At 63.3% G+C, this 19,756-nt stretch overlaps 2 protein-coding genes across 3 annotated transcripts in view; one reads left to right on the forward strand and one right to left on the reverse strand.

Moving 5' to 3' along the window:
- The first annotated feature begins 3,731 nt into the window (after nucleotides 1-3,731).
- BRI3 (brain protein I3) lies at nucleotides 3,732-10,324 on the forward strand. Its single transcript, XM_051839016.3, has 3 exons — nucleotides 3,732-4,026; nucleotides 4,266-4,368; nucleotides 9,973-10,324. Exons 1-3 carry the CDS (start codon nucleotides 3,885-3,887, stop codon nucleotides 10,103-10,105), a joined length of 378 nt encoding a protein of 125 aa, XP_051694976.1. The 5' UTR covers nucleotides 3,732-3,884; the 3' UTR covers nucleotides 10,106-10,324.
- A 138-nt stretch (nucleotides 10,325-10,462) lies between these two features.
- Nucleotides 10,463-19,756, reverse strand: part of BAIAP2L1 (BAR/IMD domain containing adaptor protein 2 like 1) — an 86,464-nt gene continuing 77,170 nt past the window's right edge. The window contains exons 13-14 of one of the 2 annotated variants that reach the window (XM_051839015.3): nucleotides 11,751-11,788; nucleotides 10,463-11,461 (exon numbers count right to left, since the gene is read on the reverse strand). In XM_051839015.3, coding sequence (XP_051694975.2) covers nucleotides 11,386-11,461; nucleotides 11,751-11,788 — 114 coding nt within the window. In that variant the 3' untranslated portion in view covers nucleotides 10,463-11,385. Of the gene's footprint in view, nucleotides 11,462-11,750; nucleotides 11,789-18,384; nucleotides 19,728-19,756 lie in introns of those variants that run through there. The other variant, XM_089320929.1, reaches the window with a different exon arrangement.

A 19,756-nucleotide genomic window follows, 5' to 3' on the forward strand; every position in this document is an offset into this window, starting at 1 on the left:
GCTGCTCTCCCAGGTGCACTAGCAGGGAGCTGGATGGAAAGTGGAGCAGCCAGGACTTGAACTGGCGCCCATATGGGATGTTAGCATCGCAGGGGGCAGCTTAGCCCCCTGTGCCACAGTGCTGGCCCCTCCGTAAACTTTTTTGGGTAGCACCGTATATGTATCTTGTGCTAGAATTCACCATGCAACTTGGCAACCCAGAAGTTTTTGCATGATGTGTAGAAACATATATGCTTAGTTTACAGAACATTCAGAAATCGCTGCCTAGTAGCATTGTAAGGTTTACCAGTCTTACCATTAAAACCTTAAAAAAGTGCTCATCTGAAGTAAACAGTTAGCAAATAGCCAGCAAATGTCTGGCGAGGGCCCTTCCCCGAGCCAGGCACAGGCGGTAATTGGTTACAGCCTTGGCTCCTGAAATTGTATTCGCTTCCTTTTCTTGGTCACCATCCCAATCATGTGAGATACCAGCCTCTTGCATGTGCCAAGAGGCGCATGTGACGGGCTGTCACAGCTCACGCAGATGGGCACAGTGCTCACTCTGGTCTCCCAGTGACTGCTGAGGCCTGGGGACAGCAGCATGGGAGCCGGCACACCCCCTCTGCGGCCCCGTCCCCTGCAGGGGGGCCCCCGGTGAAAACACAGCCCTGTTCACTGATTCCTCCTGGAAATGGCCACACTGCACCGCAGATTTCTCTCTGTGTCACTCTGCCTTTCTTTTGCAGGTGTTCACTTGATACTATCAAGGGGTCTTCAAAAAGTTTGTGGAAAATGTGTTTTATGAGAAAACTATGCATGCATTTTGTTAAAGATTTATTTATTTGAAAGGCAGAGTCGGGGAGAGAGAGAGAGAGAGAGAGGTCTTCCATCCGCTGGTTCACTCCCCGAGAGAGAGAGAGGTCTACCATCTGCTGGTTCACTCCCCAAGTGGCTGCAATGGCCAGAGCTGGGCCAATCCAAAGCCAGGAGCCAGAGATTCTTCCCAGTCTCCCCCATGGGTGCAGGGGCTGAAGCACTTGGGCCATCTTGGGCTTTCCCAGGCCACAGCAGAGAACTGGCTCAGAAGTGGAGCAGCCGGGACTAGAACCAGTGCCCATGTGGGATGCCAGCACTGCAGGTGGCAGCTTTACCCACTATACACCATAGCACCAGCCCCTGCATGGATTTAAAAAAAATGTTTTTGCACCAAGATACTTATCTTGTAATTACATTTTCCATGAACTTCATGAATCGTTCCTGTAGGTAGGTAAAGAGATTTCAGTGTTCAGCACTGGGGTGCAGTGGGTTAAGCCACAGCCTACAACGTCGGCTTCCCATGGGGATGCTGGTCCATGTCCCGGCCGCTCCACTTCCAATGCAGCTCCCTGCTGATGGGCCTGGGAAAGCAGCAGGTGATGGCCCACGTGCTTGGGCCTCTGCACCGACGTGGGAGACCTGGGAGAAGCTCTGGCTCCGGCCATTGTGGCCATCTGGGGAGTGAACCAGCAGATGGAAGACCTCTCTCTGTCTCTCCCTCTCTCTCTGTTAACTCTGCCTTTTACATAAATGAATCTTAAAAAAAAAAAAAAAACAAAACAGGAATTTCAGCAGCCTGCAAAAGACCCACAGAATGCTGTTCACAGTGCCCAGTATCCTTCGACAGGCACGCGCTCCTGCTGAGCCCACCAAGGGGCGGCAGCTCAGTGTGCGTGGTCTCTGGGGAGCCCCTCCCTGGCTGGGAGGCCTTGGACAGCGGCAGAAGCTCTCCGTGCCTTGGTTTCCCCCTGAAGCCCCTGGGGACGTGGACGCCTGCTTCCCGGGGACGGCCCAGGGGCGGGCAGAGAGGGCGGCACCAGCGCACAGCGCACTAAGCCTGGCGGATCCCAGGAGACCAGAAACGGTGGCCTAGGGGGTCGCGGGCCTCCCTTTGGATCCAGCGTGGCTGGCAGAGATGAGGGGAGCACCGAGCTTCTTGTCTCCGTGCAAGGCAGCCAGGTTCCCCGGGGCAGGTGGGCCCCTCTCGGACAGCGGCCCAGAGCGCGCCCAGCCATTCGGACTAGGGAAAGTGACACAGGGTCAGGGGGTCTGCTGGCTGTGAAACGGGTGAGGTTCCTTGAAGGGTCTTTTCACCCAGTGCTATCGGGGTGGCACTGGGTGCCTGCCTTGTGGGGAGGGCTGAGGCCACCTCCCCACCTTCCTGCCCTCCCCCACTCGCCTGCACCTGCGCCCACCTGCCTGGCCGCCTCCTGTGTCTGTCTGTGGTCTCCCTCACTGTACACAAAACCCACCTCTTGTCCCCAGCATCCCAGCAGTTGATGGGCAGCTGTCACTCCCAGCCACCTCCCCATCTCACCCCCCACCATCTATAACTGGCAAAGAGTGGCTCCTTGTGAGTGCAGAGCTGTCTGGGGCAAACAGCCCCTTCTCAGCCAGGCCCCCCACAGGGGCCTCAGTCCCCATCGCATCCCATGGCCTCCCATCGCCCCTGCCCCCTCTCCACCCCCAGGGACTTTGTGACAAAGAAGGGGTTGCTGCCCGGAGCGCCCTGGTGGGTCTGCCCCCAGCCGCTTGGAGGCATCTGTTTGGGACAGGGGGGCAGCTCAAGTCCACACGTGCAAACTGGACCTGCCACCCCTTCCCCTCTGTGGTGAGGGGGTTTCTCCTGGTGCCACGCTCAAGCGCAGCGAGCAGGGACAGGAGGTTGTCCCATTGCTCCTGGCCAGGCCTAGGGCTCTGCCCGGTGACTCAGCCCAGGGTGAGCTGGGATCTCAGGTGCCCGGTCCGGCAAGGCAGTAGCCACGGGGGCCACCCCCCACTCTCTCCACCACAGCTTGCTGGGGGCTCCTGGCCTGACTGCTCCTGTGTGTGTGCCCTTTTGTCATTTTTAAAAAAGATTTATTTATTTGAAAGACAGAGAGAGACAGGCAGGGAGAGAGAACTTCCATCCACTAATTCACTCCCCAGATAGCCACAACAGCCAGGGCTGGGCCAGGCTGGAACCTGGAGCCAGGAACTCCGTCCAGGTCTCCCAGGTGGGTGCAGGGGCCCAAGCACTTGGGTCATCTTCCACCCTTCTGGGATGCTGAGCCTAGCCTGCTTGGCCACAAGGCCGGCCTCCCACTTTGCCCCCACCCCCGGGGTCTGCACATGCAGCTCGGGCCAGGAGGTCCACTCTAGCCCTAACTCTAACCCTAACCCCTACCCTCACCCTCACCCTCACCCCAGGGCGTTCATTAGAGCCCTGTTGTGAGTTCCCCCTCCCCCCGGCCACACCCCAGCCTGCGTGAGATCCGAGTTCCTCTCAAAGGGGACGAAACATCAGAGACTGGAGAAGGGAGCAGAGGGTCTGATCAGCCAGCCCAGGCGAGCCGGCGAGGCCAGAGGAGCCCTGAGGTGCAGGGCCATCTGCCAGGAGCCCTCCCAGGCTGCTGCGGGGCGCACGGGGCCCCCGCCGGGTGTCCCGTGGCTTGGACGGAGCCCGGACCTCTGGACAGAGGCCCCTGCCTCTAGCGGCTCTCGCCCTCGGTTTCCACCGCGGGCCACGTCCACGCGTGCCCAGGCTGTCCCTCCCGGCGCGGACAGCGACAAGTACACGGGCGGCCGCCGGGCCCTAGGGGAAACCGCGGGCCACGACGGTCACGGCCGCGCGGCGAGACGCTCCCGCCGCTGGCCCTTTAAGACGCCCCGGCGGCCCCGCCCCCGCCGCGAGCCGCCCACGTGACCCGGGTCTTGTGACTGGCGGGGAGGGGGCGGGGAAGCCGCGGCGCGCGCCCGCCCGCCCCGCCCCGCCGGCGCCGCGCCTTCCAGGGCCCGAGCGCCCGGGCCGCCGCCGCCTCCGTCCCCGCCGCGTCCGCGCCGGGCGAGCGAGCGAGCGAGCGAGCGGGCCGCCGCGGGGCCGGGCCGCCATGGACCACAAGCCCCTGCTGCAGGACCGGCCGCCCCCCTACAACCTGGAGAGCGGCCAGGGCGACTACGCGTGCGGCCCGCACGGCTACGGCGCCATCCCCACCGCGCCCCCGCCGCCGCCCTACCCCTACCTCGTCACAGGTGGGCCCGGCCGGGGGGCGGGCCCGGGCAGGGGCTGGGGGCGCGGGCCCGGGAGTCCCCGGCCCGGCCGAGGCTCGGCGCCCTGGCGCGGCCGGGGCCTGGCCGCGGTCCGCGGGGAGGCCTGGCCCTGACCCGAGTGAACTTTGTATCCGCCGGGTGCAGCCGAGGGAGGGCGGCGGGGCCCGGGGCGCCGGGGGCCGGGGCGTCCAGCGGCCCTCTGACGAGCTGTCCGTCCGCAGGGCTGCCCACTCACCACCCCAGGGTCTACAACATCCACAGCCGGGCCGTCACCCGCTACCCTGCCAACTCCATCGTGGTCGTCGGCGGCTGCCCGGTGTGCAGGTGAGTGCGCCGCGGGGGCCCCGGGGGGGCGGCGTCCCCGTCCTGGGGAGCCGGGTGCACTTTCTGGGGGCGGTGCCGAGAGGAGAGGGTGGGGCCGGAGTCCTGCGGGGAGTCGGGTTTGCTCGGGTCACCCCTCGGTTCCGCGAGCCTGCTCTGCGGTCAGCTCCTGGGGCGGGGAGGGGCCCCCGGGCGCCGGACAGCTGTGTGCAGAGCGGGGTGGGCGCGGCGCCGGGGGTCGTGTCGGGGGCGGGAGTTGCCGTCCACGCAGGGCCCCGGGGTTCAAGGGAGGCTTGGCACGTGGGGGTGCCGGGCTTGGGTGCATCGGCAGGGCCCGGGGTGCTCAGCTTGGGTCTGGGAGGAGGAAGTGGGCATCTCGGAGCCAGGATTCAGACACCCCGGGTCGGACTGCATTTCGGAAGCGCATAGCGGCGGCGTTCACTGGGAGAGCCCCGAGGCACCTGTGTGGGGGGGGGGGGGGTGGGGGCTGGCGCGGGCGCCCCAGCTGGGCACCTGTTGTGCAGCTGGCCGGGGCGTGGGCGTCTCTCCAGCACCTGAGGGCTCAGGGCTCTGGGTCAGGCCCACTGGGAGGGGGCAGGGGCCTGCTCCCTGGGAAGTGACCGTGACCCGTGTGTGGCTTTGAGTCTGCTCGGTGGGGCCCCCAGCCGGCTCATCCCAGGTAGGAGATCCCAGGGTCCACCCTGCGGAGAGAGCTTCGGGTATCTTCAGCGTTTGAGGAGGGGTGCTGGGCTGGCCGGCCCCTTCTCCCACCCCCAACCCCCCGGGGCGGGCAGGCGCCGTTGGTTGGGGTTTCACAGCGGCCCCTTGCCCCCAGGTCCCAGGGCCGGGCTGGGGGGCTGGTTCAGGCCCCGCGTGTCCCCACCGGGGCAGTGGGCTCCTTAGCCCAAGCGCCTGACCCTGCCGGAGCTCCAGGTGTCTGGCTCGGCTGCTCTTGGGGTGGGGGTTGTTCTTGCCCGTGTCCTCTGAGCGAGACGCAGGCGCCCCGTCGGGTGCCCCACGCAGGGTTGTGTGGAGGTGGCGGGGTGCGGCATCGTCCTGGGGTCCTCCACCCTCGGAGTTGGTGCCGAGCCTGTGGGCCCTGCCCTGCCCCGCCTCGGGGGCGTGGGGCTCTCACTCGGGAACTCTGCGGCTGGTCTGGGGCTGGGGGGGGGGGGGTGGGCAGGGGAGCGGGAGGTGCCGGAGCAGGCGCGGCTTCGCCCGGGAGACAGACACTGTGCTTTCCACACGCAGCGCGCCGGCCCGTCCCTTCCCTCCCTGGTGGCTTGGCAGGAATGTGCCCCAGTCACAGGTCTGGGAGTCCCTCTGAGTGAGGCTTGGCCCGCGAGACTCGTGTCGCTTGTCACTCTGCCATCCTGTCTGAGCCGCCCAGCGCCATGTTCCCTTTTTAGCCGCTTAGAGCAATGCGCTGGTTCCAGCCCCAGCAGGTGAGCCTGGCGCCTGGCGCCCGGCTCCCCGCACCCCTGCCCCGCGCCCGCCTGGGCTCGGCACTGCCTTGGCCATCAGGGTGTCCATGCAGGGGCCAGGCCTCTGGAGCTGACCCTTCGCTGCGCCGGGGGCCGTGTGCTGTGCCCAGACGCAGGATGAGGGCACAGCACCGGGGGCCTCTGCAGCCAGCCCCCAGGAGGGGACCAGAGCGGGGATGGGGGCATCTAGAGAGAACGGGGACTCAGGAGCCGAGAGGAGGTGAGAGGCACAGCCGTCGGTCACACGCCACCGGAGGTCCAGCGTGCTCAGTGTGGACGCTGCTGGTGCCCTTGTGGGTCCGAGCAGGTGGCCGGGGGCTGCGGAGGCCATGGGGGGGGGCGTGACAGGAGGGGGCTGTGCCAGGGCCTTGGGAGGAGGGTGATGGTGGGCGGAGGGCCGCCGCCTCCCACCCGTGACCTGGAGTCGGGAATTCCGGGCGCCAGCTGAGGCCTGGGGAGGCGGGTACGGGGGGCTGGCAGTGCGGGGTGGGGCTGGGTGGGCCTTGCCGGTGCTTAGCCAGCCCCGGCCCGAGGCGGGGGAGCAAGGGACAGACCCGCCCGGACAGCGCCTGGGCTGTGGGCAGAGTTGGCCACCTTGGGCCAGAGTGGCGGCCTAGGTGAGCTCTGGGAAGACAGGGCACCTGCCTCCCACTGGAAGGCCCAGGCCACACCTGGCAGATGCGGCCCAGGGGCCCTGCGCTGGGCGGCTGTTTGGGGGAGCCCCTGGGGGAGGGCCTTTCTGGAGTGGGGGGCTGCCCCCTCCTGCTCTCTGAGGAGGCTGCGTGGTGGGTCCAGGCGCCCTGCCGTGGTGCCGTGACCAGGGAGCCCACCCGGCTGCTCCCAGACACACCTCTTGCGGTGGGGGGCACCCAGCCTCCCTTGCAGAGGCCGTGGTGATACCCACAGCCTGGGGCTGCTGGGAGCTTGCAGAGGGCGCCTGGCCCGGCCCGGAGCTCGTCCCCCCAGCCTCCTGGGCCCTGGGTTCCCGGTGTGGCCAGGGTCCCCGCCGCCCTGCTCTGGGCAGATGCCGGCTGAGCGTGTGTTCAGAGCTACTTCCCTAATTTCCCCAAGTCCCCCATGTGACCCGTTGCCCAAGAGTGGGGGTGGGGTCTGCTGGCCAGGGCGCACTGGGGTCGGATCCTGAGCTGAGCCGAGCCTCATCCTGGGGTGGGGGAGGGTGGTTGGAGGGGAAGGGAACCGAGGCTGCTGGGGGTCGGGGCAGGCCGTGGGGTGGGGTCTGCCTGGCAGTCCCCCATCGTCCCCACCCTGAGTAGATCCGGATCCCCTGGAGGTCAGCTCAGGGCACGGGTCTGCCTGCAGGTGTCGCCCTCGGCCTGAGCCACAGCTGCTGTCCACCCTCAGCCTTCTGAGACCTGTTTCCCTTTACCCTGGGGTGCCTGGATCCTGTGGGCTCATCCATGTCAGTTGGGGGAAGAACCTAGAGATGGTCCCGCCCCCAGTGAGGGGGAGGTGGATGCGGCTTCCATCGGATGGTTCACTCCCCAAATGGCCACAATGGCCGGAACTGCGCCAATCCGGAGCCGGGAGCTTCCTCTGGGTTTCCCACGTGGGTGCAGGGGCCCAAGGACTTGGGCCATCTTCTACTGCTTTCCCAGGCCACAGCAGAGAGCTGGATTGGAACTAGAGCAGCTGGGACTCGAACCAGAGCCCATATGGGATGCCGGCACGGCACGGCACTGCAGGCGGCGGCTATATCCGCTATGCCACAGCAAAGCTGGCAGTGTTGACCGAGGGCTCTACAGAGGGTGGCCCAGGCTCCGGCTGGAGGTGCTGATGCGTGTGGGCAGGAAGGGCCTGTCCCCTTGAACGGGTCTGACGGGGCCGGAGTGGTCAGTCTTGGTGGGGCTGGGGGCTGGGAAGGGAGGCACTGGCCTCGGGAGGCTGCCTGGCATCTGGCTGGCGTGAGCTTCCTCCGGCTTCCAGGGAGGTGGGGTGGGGCATATGTCCCCAGGGGACAGTGGCAGCAGGGAGGGCGGCTCTCGTGGACCCGTGTGCTGGGGAACCCTGGGGGCTGGCAGCCTCTGGGACACCTGACCTGACCCCGCCTCCCTGGCACCTCCTGTGGCCCCGGAGCAGACACTGGGCCTCCTCACAGGTGAGGGCCACCGTCCTCCAACCTCACTGGTCCCCAGCCCGGCCCCGTGGGCCCCTCTGGGGGGCGGGCTGCTCCCCAGGGAGGCCCTGCCCTTCCAAGGGACATGTCTAGCTTGAACACACAAACCCGTGTCCTGGGGTCGCAGCTCTGGGGGTGCTCACACACCTGCTGGTTGAGCAGGTTCCCTTGGTTCAGGGCCGCCGGCCTCAGGCAGCTGCTCTGGAGTTAGCCCCGTGCCGCCCCATCCTGTCCACCTGTGTGGGGACAGCTGGGGGTGCAGGGCGCACTGTGACCTAAGGTGTCTTATTTTTTAAGATTTTTATTTGAAAGATCTCCCATCTGCTGGCCCACTCCCCTGATGGCCTCCATCCAGGTCTCCCAGGTGGACGCAGGGGCCCTGCCTTCCCAGGCCATTAGCAGGGAGCCGGATTAGACGTGGAGCAGAGACGTGAACCGGTGCCCACACGCGATGAGGGGGTCGCAGGTGGCGGCTCAGCCTGTTCTGCCACGGTGCCGGCTCCCTAAGGTGTTCTGACCTGGGCTCCGGCAGCCTGACCCCTGGCCAGACAGAGCACCACGTGCCCAGCGCTGTTTGAGTGGCGGGGTGCTGGCCAGCCTGGGGCTGGGGGGCCTGTGTGCGTAGAAGCAGGCGCTGTGTGGAGTCCTGGAACTCCATCCGTCCACATGGACTCGGCAGGGCCAGGCCTTGGGTGCTTGGAAAGCACCGGGAACCACAGCTCACCGGGTGTCTCTTCCCGCCGGGCTTCACTGGGACTGACAGCCACTGGGACGTCCCAGGACAGAGGTTTCCCGGAGCCAGCTGAGCGAAGAATGTCCCCTTGTTTCAAGTCTTAGGTTTCCCACACGCTGGTTCACTCCCCAGACGCCTGCAGTAGTTAGCGCTCAGCCAGGCCGAAACCAGGCGTCTGAAACTCTGGTCTTGGGCGGCTGGCGGGGACCCCGGTACATGAGCCATCACCTGCTGTCACTCAGACCCAGGCGCCCCGCCCCGTGTGGGCTCTGGTCCTCCCAGGGCCACCTGACCTCTGCCGCCACCACCCACTCCCCTACCCGGCTTGCTTGTGTGTTAGGGGGGACACCTTGGGAGATGCAGCTGGAACCTGATCTTTGCAGGCACCACTCCTCCGTGGGCTGGAGCCAGCTGGGCACTGACGACCAGGCTTTGGCACATCCGGGCTGGCTTTTCCAGGTCCCGTTCTTGGAAGCAGGGCTGGGGGTTCTGTCTGGGGCTGGGGTTCCTGACCTGCAGCACAGGTTGGCTCCAGCCGTCTGGCAGTAGCAGCCCTCCTGTCAGGGCCACCAGCCGCGGCATCGGCAGCCTGGGGTGCTGTGGGTGTAAAGTCCGGGTAGCAGTAGTGAGGGCGCCGGGCCAGTGGCAAGGAAGCAGGCTGGGCAGGGCTCCCCCGGGGCTGCTGTGACAGGGAGATCCTCTCTACCCCGTTCCAGCTCTGTCCTGGCCGGGCCCCTCGCTGTTCTCCTTCCGGGGGTGTGCTGTGCAGGGCCTCTCAGAGGCCCGGTGTGAGGGACATGGGCTGCACCGGCTCCTGTGGTTCCGTTTAAATTTCAGCTGTGTCCGGAACTTGGCGCACAGAGCCTAAGGCGCTGACCCCGGCGCCGCGCGACCTGTGTCCGCCCACACTGGAGGGAAACGTCCGGCTTCGGGAGGCTGGAGATGGAGCCTTTTGAAGCGGCTTTCTAGACGCTGAGTGGACCCCGAGCGCCATCGCCTGGAGGGGCTCCGAGGGCCTGGGAACCGATCTTCCCGGCGCTGGGCAGAAGTGCTGTGGATTTGGTTTTGGGTCTCGGTTTCAGGGATCCTGTAGTTCCCGTGGAGGAGCAGGTGTAGGTAGAGGGTGGAAGGGCCCCGTGCCTGCCCAGGTCCTGGCTGGGCAATGCCCCTGCCGCCCGTCAGCCCCAGCTGTGTCCCCGGCCTCCGCGCGAGGCTGCCGTCCCGCCCGGGTCCTGACCGGCGCCCTCTCTCCGCAGGGTCGGGGTGCTGGAGGACTGCTTCACCTTCTTGGGCATCTTCTTGGCCATCATCCTGTTCCCCTTCGGGTTCATCTGCTGCTTTGCCTTGAAGAAGCGGAGATGCCCCAACTGTGGCGCGACCTTTGCTTAGAGGGCACTGGCTCTCTGCTGTAAATGTGTACAGTAGTTCTGCTGGCTGAGCTTCGGGACTGTTTTGTAGGCGAGGTGGGATTAGGAGGGGCGTGCGCGAGCCCAGGGCCCTGCTCCCGAGATGAACGACAGCTCAAGAAAGCACTGCTCTTATTTTTTGCAGTCTTCAATTTGAGAGAGGTGAGAAATACTGTTTTAAATAAATGAGATTCCTACCATTGTTTACCTGGTTCTTGTTCGGTTTGCACACCGCCCTCCTGGAAAATCCCAGACATCCCAGGTACCGAGGGAAGGCGGCCCACACGCCGGCCCACGCCTGGTGACGGCGGCCATCGCTCCGGCAGCACCAGAACACACGCTCGGTTCCAAATCGCCTTTATTAGAATTTGGCATCACATCTCGGCGAGAACAGAGCCCGCACCTGGTACCCAGGACGCGCACTGCAATCCCAGGGCAAGGCTCCCCCCAGCCTCCCTTCCTGACCCACAGGGCTGTGGGGGGCCGAGCAGCCCCAGGCCAGGAGCCTTCATGGCCGAGGCAGGAACTGTCCATGTATACCGGTTTCTCTGTGCCTGACCTGGATCCGTGCAAGCTTCTAAGAAGATGGTGTATTCAGGGAGCGAGCAGAGCCGGGATAAGCAAAGCCTTCCTTGCCGACAGGCAGGCCGGGCCTCCGTGCGACCTTCCACGCACTCTACAGCAGGCCCAGCCCTGGCTCGTGTCGGGCTCAGGCTCCGCGGCTGCCAGCCCTAACCCGCGCCAGGTCACCACCCGGCTCACGCTCAGTCTGACCGTGGTGCTGCATCCGCAGGGAGGAGCAGGCGGTCGGGTACGCGCCTGCGGAGGAGCCTGGGGGCTGCCCCATCCTGGGTCGTGCCACCATTTGTTTAATCAGAAGTTTAGATTTTTAAGTTAAAAATTAATACATCTTATATATTTTCATAATTTAAAATTCTTGCATGCACAGATGCAATCTCAGACGTAGTATTCTCTAGCGAAACATCACAGCACGGAGCTGTCAGTCTGGTCTCGCTGGCATTCAGGGGCATCGGGCATCAGGCCTGGACTGCCCCTTACTCTGAAAAGAAACTCAGAGTAGTGTTAAAAAAAAAAAAAAAGAGAGAGAAAGTACCGGAACCAGATTTACTTTATGGGAAGAAACACTCTGATTGGGCCGATCATTAAGCTACTACTCATTCGTCTCAGACAGACACGCGTCCCACTGAGAATACGCTGATGCAGCGAGGCGCACACCCAGGAACCCGGAGAGCCCGCGTCTTCTCATCGGATGATGGGTGCTGATCGGTCATTGGTCACCGTCGGTCGCAGCTTCACGGTGGCGAAAGGGTTTTCTCCACTGTGGGGGAAAGAACCTCTGCAGAGACCCCCAGGATAGAACCCACCCGAGGAGAGCCGAGATGCGCTGTCCCCCCGCCCGCGCCACTTCTCTCCACGCCAGCCAGGGCTCAGCCCTCACGCTCCTGTACAGGGTGGGCGGGTGGGCCAGGAGGATGCCCGCTGTCCCTCACGCAGGTCACCGGCCTCCCGCCCCTGGGGACGGGGGTCTCGTGAGGCTGCTGCCCGCACCTCCACCTGGGGAGGGCGAGCTCGTGGCCTGTGGAGCTTAGGGTGGGGGTCACACGTACCTTAGAAAAGGGGGCTTTGTGGTTCCGTTGGCATCATTCTGTGAGGGAGAGAAAGTCGACAGGAATGGTGAACTTGGGACGTTATTTACAGAAGGCCGTGAAAAACCCTGCAGCCGAAGGGCAGGTGAGCGGCCCGCGTGCGTGTTCTGAGGACCTGGCCAGGCTCACTGGGAAGGGTGCGGGCAGGAACGGGAGGGCGCTAGGTGGGCATCAGAAGTTGGCCAACACCAGAGTGCCACAGCACAGCCTCGTGGACCAGCGTGACGTCCAGAGCGCGCAGTCTAACTTAGCCCTGGAGTGCATGATGGGAGCAAAGTCAGTGTCAGACGACACCACGGGAGTGGGGAATCGCAGGGGACGGGGGTGTCTGATTCGGGAGCAAAGTCCTGAATGACAACCCGGAAATGCGGCAAGTAAAAGAAACCGTGCAGGTCTGGGGGCTGCTGTCCTGCGGAAGTCCAGGAAGTGAAGGGAGGAGCCACCAGCACTGCCCCCCAGGGCTAGCCCTCCCCTTTCTGGCTTCACCTGCTGTTCAGAGCAATCACTTGGTGCCACTGAGATGGGTGCCCAGTAGAGGGCAGCACAACACTGTCTGACCAGCGGGCACCAGGTCTGGCTGTCCCACCAGGCCGTCAAGGCTGGGGGCAGGCTGCGGCATGGGGGCTGTGTATGACCCCAGGCGGCACTGAAGCCCGGGGCTGCCACCCTGCCTCGGCTGGCCTCTGAATGGGATGTTTCTCTGAGGTCGGGAGGGAGGGCAGCGTGGGCAGCGGAGGTGCACTTCATGCCACGCCCAGCCCCAGGCACGCCTTCTGCGGCCTCCCTTGCTGGGAATCTGGCGGAGTTGGCAGTGGGAGGAAGTGCTTGCAACCCAGCCGTCCCCCACCTGAGACACCCATGGCCAAGCCCTCACACGCAATCCTCTGGGCCCTGACCCAGCTTCTGGTGCAGCTCCGTGGCACTGAGTGAGCTGTGGCTGCTGGGCGCTGGGCCCCTGGGTCAGAGCAAGAACCACAGCGAATCCTGGCAACAGTGAGCAGGACCCACCGGACAACCCCCGGAGCCCGGCAGCTCCCCCCCCGCCCCAACACAGGGCACAGCACACGGCACCAAGCCTCCCGGATGCCAGCAGCCCTGAACTAACTGCCCACAGGGGAAAGCCCAGACACCCCCAACAGAACAGGTCAGCTTCCGATCCGACACCGCCCAGCAGGGCCAGCCTGTCCACGCAAGGCCGCCCCAGAACAGGCCTCGGGGAGGCGGGGAGGCTGGCTGGGGGCTGCGAGGTCATCCGCTGAGCTGCGGCTGGTTAACGGAGTCTCAGGAAACCCGCGTGCATTCTCGTGAGGACTCGGATAAAACGCTCGCTTCTGTTGCCAGACTTCCCCGACACCTGCTGCTGTCCCGATGGGAAACCTCCGCTCTCCTCTGGGTGTGGGGTCACGGGGTCAGGAGCTGCCCCCACACTGCACCTGCTGTCACCGGCCAGCACAGTGCTCCTGGCTGCCAGCCTTCCCCACCCCCTTCTTCTTGGGTGCTGTGGGGCCAGGCAGGCCACAGTGCTCAGCAGGCTGACCGTGGCCATGGGCAAACCGGCCCAGTGGGTGCACCTGTGGTTTTGTCCCTCCAAGCGTGCCTTGTGTGGACTCTGGCCACTGTGCCCGGTGTCCATGCCTTCCCCTACCTGTTACTGTCCAGTGCCCCTAAGGGAGTGCTGCCTGGTCCAGCCGCAGACAGACCCTCGCCTGACCAGGGGCCCCGGGCCCAGGCCGTGTCGCAGAGCAGCCCTACCCGCCCCAGGGTCTCCCAGCTCACCGCCTCAAGACCCACCCAGAGAAAAGCCATGATCACAGCCATGCCAACGAAGGTGCCACTGAGCCCACCCCGGGGCTCACGGTCACAGCACACCCAGGCTTGGAGACACCCCAGGGTGCCGGCCGCTCTGTGGCCTGAGCTACCTGCCTCAGAAGTCCTGGAGGCCCAGAGCGTCAGGGCGGGGCGCTCCCCGTGCCCAGTGCTGTGTCAGAGGCAAGGTCACGCGGAACCGACCGCAGCGGCACACACAGCAGGAAGGATGTGTGCCATGTTCATCGCACGGCTGGCTCTCACGGGTCCGTGTCTGCTCCCCACCACCAGCCGGTTTACACAGTCAGCATGGACGGCACCCGCAGGTGCCCGGGCTGCCAGCTCCGGAGCCTCAGCCACGTACCCGCCTCCCGCCCACGACGCCTGCGTGAAGTTCTTAGCAGAACGTTCTGCGATTTGGACTGGACCACCCAGTTGGCAGCCGGCAGCCACGCGCGGCTAACTGCACGCAAGGTGAAGGAACGCAGGGTGACTCCCGGGTTGCACCCTTCTTGTCGAGTGCCCGTGGCTGCCGCCCTGCACAGGCGCATGCGCAACACTACCGGGTGGCCCGCCAGCTCTCACTTCCGTGCACTGAAGCCCGAGCCGCCCCCTGGGGACAGGACCCACGCCCGCTCCCTGCACTGCAGCTGTGTCCCTCGACTGCCGGCTGGAGCGGGCGGCGAGGCAGCGGACTGCAGAGCATCCGGAGGTCACTCAGAGAACTGGAACCTGTGTGAGCGACACAGGCAGGGTGCACCCGTGACCCACTGTGCTGGGGCCCTGTCCTCGTTCTTCACATCCCGCAGATACAAGGGGTCCTCGGGAGGGGGCGGGAGCCCCTGAAATCACGGCCAGTGGTGCCTTTCAGGGAGGCGCTCAAGCCTTCCGATCGTTCGCCTTTTTTTTTTTTTTTAAAGATTTATTTTGAAGGCCAGAGCTGTGGCATAGCAGGTAAAGCTGCTGCCTGCAGTGCTGGCATCCCATATGGGCACCAGTTCAAGTCCCGGCTGCTCCACTCCCAATCCAGCTCTCTGCTGTGGCCTGGGAAAGCAGTGGAAGATGGCCCAAGGCCTTGGGCCCCTGCACCTGCGGGAGACCTGGAAGAAGCTCCTGGCTCCTGATCGGTTGAGCTCTGGCTGTTGCGGCCAACTGGGGAGTGAGTCAGCAGATGAAAGACTTCTCTCTCTGCCTCTCCTTCTCTGTGTAACCCTCTCAAATAAATCTTAAAAAAAAGCAAAAAAGATTTTTTTAATTTACTTGAAAGGCAGAATGACAGAGTGAAAGGGAGAGACAGAAAGAAAGAGGTCGTCCACTGCGTCGCTCCCCAGTGGCTGCAGCTGCCCGGGCTGGGCCAGGCTGCAGGCAGGAGCCCGCGACTCCATCCGGGCCTCACACAGAGGTAGTGGTAGGGGCCTGTGTACTTGAGCTGTCCCAGACGCATCAGCACAGCAGCTGGGTCTCAAGGCGGCACTCTGACACCGGAGGCCAGTGCTGCAAGCTGTGTTTAATCTGCCGCGCCACACTGCCAGCCGCACTGGTTCTTGGAAGCCAATAAATGTTTTCTTGTGATTTCCACTAGCTAGTGTTTTCCATCAGCCCCTGGGTCAGAACCACAGCAAGTCCTCAGGACCTCAACGGACCGCACAGAGGACAGTGGGAGGCACCTTGTCAGGGCGGCTCTGACGCACAGATCACAGTGGCCTCGACCCACTGTGGGCCATGGGAGCTGTTTCTGTACTTCCCGCCCTCCACGAGGGCCTGGGACACTGCTGCTTTTCTGATGCAGAGAATCATGGGAAACACCAGCTTGCACAAGTCACAGGAACACCCTCACTGGCTTTAAAGAGCAGCACAGGCCCCAGGGCTCCAACATCCCGGCGCTCCAGGGCCTCCGGGGTGCCAGACCCAGGCCTGTGCCGGGAAGGCAGCGGCGTGGGCTCAGCTGGTTCCAGAGGGGCTTTGGTGGCAGCAAGAGGACGCCGAGACGCTGGCGGGCAGAAGGGGAAACATCCACCTGCGTACAAGTCCACGTCGGAGCGAGTGAACGGAGTCAGCAGCTGTACAGGCAGGGGGCGCTACTCTGAGCAAGGGAGCAGTGGTTCCTCCCGACCCCAGAGCGTGCAGGCTGCTGGGACCCGCGCCCGACTCGGAGGGAAACCCTGGCAGAGTGGCGGGGGGTGCTGTCCATTCCGGAGTTCACTCTTGTCTGTCTCCAGGCTCACAGAATTCATCAATCTGATTATTCTGAAGCAGAACTTTCCAAAAATCAATCAATCAATCAATCAGGCCAGCCCCCAGGAAGCCACTGCTTTCCAAGTGTAATGGAACAAACTGAAACCTACACACCCCAGTGTGATCCTTCCGTGAGCCTAGAGGGAGGCGTCTCCCTACAAGGTACGGTGCGCACAGCTGCGCCACCAGCCTCTTCCTGTGCACGGCCAAGCTGCACCCCAGGGACTTAGCCCCCGCCCCCCCAGAACCCTGCCGAGTGCGTAACCTAACCCCCCGTAGGATGGCCTTCCTCATCCTCAATGTTGGCATGTGAACGCCCTGGGCACAGAGTCAGCTAAGCTGTTGCGAACGGCTCCGAAGCACGTCTGAGTACAGACCTGCGCCAGGACGGAGCAGACTCCGGTGGTCACCGGCTGTGCCAGCTGGCCATGTCTGCAGTGAGGCACCGCCACGCCCAGGCCTCGCGTGTGCCCTTCAGAAGCAGAGCTCTGACCGGCCCTGGGGACTCAGCCGCTGTCGGGCGTGGCCGGGAGCCCTGGGGGATGGACTCCATCCTGTCTAAAGCACTGACCACGCCTTTTAAGGGCAACTTCCAGTCATCGGGAGTTCATGAGCAGTCGTGTTCTGCCCCTGGATAAAGGCGGGACACCTGGGATTATCACCAGGCCCTGTGCGCAGCGTGGGGGCTCTAGGCGTTCTCAGGAAATCAGTGTTAGAGGTCGCTAGCCCGGGAGACGGGAACCGGGGACTGACTGGAGACGCCCTGGAGTCTGAGCGGGCAGCCGGGTCAGATCACCTGCCCTGCTCCCAGTGAGGCCGGGGCCTGTATGCAACCCGCAGCTCCCGGGCGGCCTCGGCAATCTGCAGTGCCTGCAACACCGAGGTCTGAGGTGAGGCCAGGCCACACTTACAGCAGCCACTGCGATGCGGGAGCTCACCGAGGCCGATGAGCGCGCTGTCTCCAAGCAGGGTGTCTGGGTACACGCTCCCCACACCAGGCCTTAACTCAGTGCTAACGAGCACTTCTAGGCAGGATTCCTTTACCTTAGAAGGCCGTCAACAACCTGGATAAGGCAGCGGGGCTCGGCAGAGAACCAGAGGTGCTCACCTCCAGCGGTGACAAGAGCTGTCAGGCCTGTGCTCCGACTGCCAGTCTTGGGAGCACAGGCAGAGGGAGGACGCGGCGAAGGACACCAACAGCGGACCCACCCGGTTCCTTACAAATCGGCACCAAGCAAAGGGACAGGAGGACCCAGGACTCATCACACAGCGTGGGACCCACTCACACTCACGGCAAGCGACGCAAGTGGAGCAGCCAGGACTTGACCCGGCGCCCATGTGGGATGCCGGCACTGCAGGCGGCGGCTTTACCTGCTGCCCCACCTGCAGCAGCCCCAACTTTTACACTTTAAAAAGGGCTGGTGGTGTGGCATAGTGGAGGAAGTGGCCACTGCAACTACGGCATCCCATAAGGGTGCTGCCTTGTGTCCCGGCTGCGCCACTTTGATCCAGTTCCTTGCTATGGCCTGGGACAAGCAGAAGATGGCCCAGGTCCTTGAGCCCCTGCCACCCGTGTGGGAGACCTGGAAGAAGCTCCTGGCTCCTGCCTGGCCAACCTTTGGTGTTGTGGCCATCTGGGGAAAGAACCAATGATGAAAGACCTCTCTCTCTGTAACTCTTTCCAATATATAAATAAATCTTTGAAAAAAAAAAAACCCAAAGTTGTTATTATTATTTCAAACTACTTCACAAGTAGTCTGAATGTTTTAGGAGGCATGAGGGCCTTGAATATTGCTGCAACCCCAGCCCTGATGTCACTGCCGCGCCCAGAGCGGAAAAGCTTTGTTTTCAAGAACCACGTGTCACTTTTGGGGAACACTTTTGTTGGCGTTTGATATTTGCCGTAATCTGGAACGTCAAAAGTGCAAACAACATGTCACTCAGTGCTTATCTGAGAAGGGGTGCCAAAGGCATTCGGGATGGGATTTCTAAAGCAAGGAGGCCAGCACTGTGGCGTACCAGGCTCAGCCTCCTCCTGCGGCGCCGGCATCCCATGTGGGCACCGGTTCCCGTCCCAGCTGCTCCTCTTCCCGTCCAGCTCTCTGCTATGGCCCGGGACAACGGCAGAGGGTGGCCCAAGTGCTTGGGTGCCTGCACCCATGTGGGAGACCTGGAAGCCGCTCCTGGCTCCTGGCTTTGGCCTCCTTACCCTGGCTGCTGTGGCCATTTGGGGAGTGAACCAGCAGATGGAAGATCCATCCTCTCTCTCTCTCTGCCTCTGCGTCTCAAATAAATAAAGAGGTTTTTATTTTTTCAAGTACCATGCAGAGCTTTTCTTTCACAGTGCTCACTGAAAACAAGCATGAAACAGAACAAAACTCAGCAGTTCAGGGGCACCGACTCAGCTGGCCTTGGTCACCATCGTCCTGGGTGAAGGTCCCAGGCAGGGACTGTCCCCTTCCCCCACCAACGGCAGCTTCTCCCGTCCCCAGCCAGGACTCTTTTTGTGTTTTTTTTTTTTGTTTGTTTGTTTGTTTTTTTTTTCTGACAGGAAGAGTGCACAGTGAGAGAGAGAGACAGAGAAAGGTCTTCCTTTGCCATTGGTTCACCCTCCAATGGCCGGCGCGCTGTGGCGGGCACACCGCACTGATCCGATGACAGGAGCCAGGTGCTTCTCCTGGTCTCCTATGGGGTGCAGGGCCCAAGCACCTGGGCCATCCTCCACTGCACTCCCTGGCCACAGCAGAGAGCTGGCCTGGAAGAGGGGCAACCGGGACAGAATCCGGCACCCCGACCGGGACTAGAACCCGGTGTGCCGGCGCCGCAAGGCGGAGGATTAGCCTAGTGAGCCGCGGCGCCGGCCCCCAGCCAGGACTCCGATCCCAGCAGGCTGGGCCTGGATGTACACCCCACGCTCTGCACGCTTCACTATCGACAGCTCTGTGTGTTTTTTATCTCATTATCGGCTCTCTTCCTGGGACAGAAGCTCTGGAGGAGCCAGGGACTGGGCCCAGCACACATGCCTACCCTCTGCTCACTCTTGCCAGGTTTGGGGTTAAAGGTCACACACATTCTTTACATCACGGCCAGGTACAAAGTAAACACTGAGGAAAAACCAAGTGACCACTTCTGACCCAAGTTTCTCATCAGAAAACAACATGAAAATGGGAGGAAAAAGGCAGGAAATGGCGATTAGGTGACTAAAACCCTGCAGCCAGGATTCACGGCTGTGACGGACTGAAAACCTAGCAGAATCAAGAATCCAGCACTCTACGTGCTCGCTGCGTGTAACTGCCACGACGAGGCAAAGCGGAACACAAGGAGGCCTCGGGTACAGGGCACAGGTCGTGGGAAGGGAGTCTCAGCAGAAAGCGCCCGCCCTGAGCACACCACCTTCCTGTCCACTTACACCCCGCCCCATCAGGGGCCACCTTCCTGTCCACACCCACACCCCCCAGGACGCCACCTTCCTGTCCACACCACACCTTCCCGTCCGTACCTCACCCCGGGATGCCACCTTCCTGCCCACACCACACCTTCCCGTCTGTACCTCACCCCGGGACGCCACCTTCCTGTCCACACCCACACCCCCCAGGACGCCACCTTCCTGTCCACACCACACCTTCCCGTCTGTACCTCACCCCGGGACGCCACCTTCCTGTCCACACCACACCTTCCCGTCTGTACCTCACCCCGGGACGCCACCTTCCTGTCTACACCACACCTTCCCGTCCGTACCTCACCCCGGGACGCCACCTTCCTGTCCACACCACACCTTCCCGTCCGTACCTCACCCCGGGACGCCACCTTCCTGTCTACACCACACCTTCCCGTCCGTACCTCACCCCGGGATGCCACCTTCCTGCCCACACCGGTACCCCGCCCCCAGGATGCCACCTTCCTGTCCACACCCACACCCCCCAGGA

Source organism: Oryctolagus cuniculus, chromosome 19, assembly GCF_051225735.1.
Source record: "Oryctolagus cuniculus isolate XC-2025 breed Fujian yellow rabbit chromosome 19, ASM5122573v1, whole genome shotgun sequence".
Classification (NCBI taxonomy): Eukaryota; Metazoa; Chordata; class Mammalia; order Lagomorpha; family Leporidae; genus Oryctolagus; species Oryctolagus cuniculus.

Excerpts from the sequence above, each read along its gene's own strand:
- BRI3 (XM_051839016.3), top strand. The coding sequence starts at position 3,885 with ATGGACCACAAGCCCCTGCTGCAGGACCGGCCGCCCCCCTACAACCTG. Across the intron at positions 4,027-4,265 it reads CTACCCCTACCTCGTCACAG|GGCTGCCCACTCACCACCCC; the intron begins GTGGGCCCGGCC and ends GTCCGTCCGCAG. Across the intron at positions 4,369-9,972 it reads GGCGGCTGCCCGGTGTGCAG|GGTCGGGGTGCTGGAGGACT; the intron begins GTGAGTGCGCCG and ends CTCTCTCCGCAG.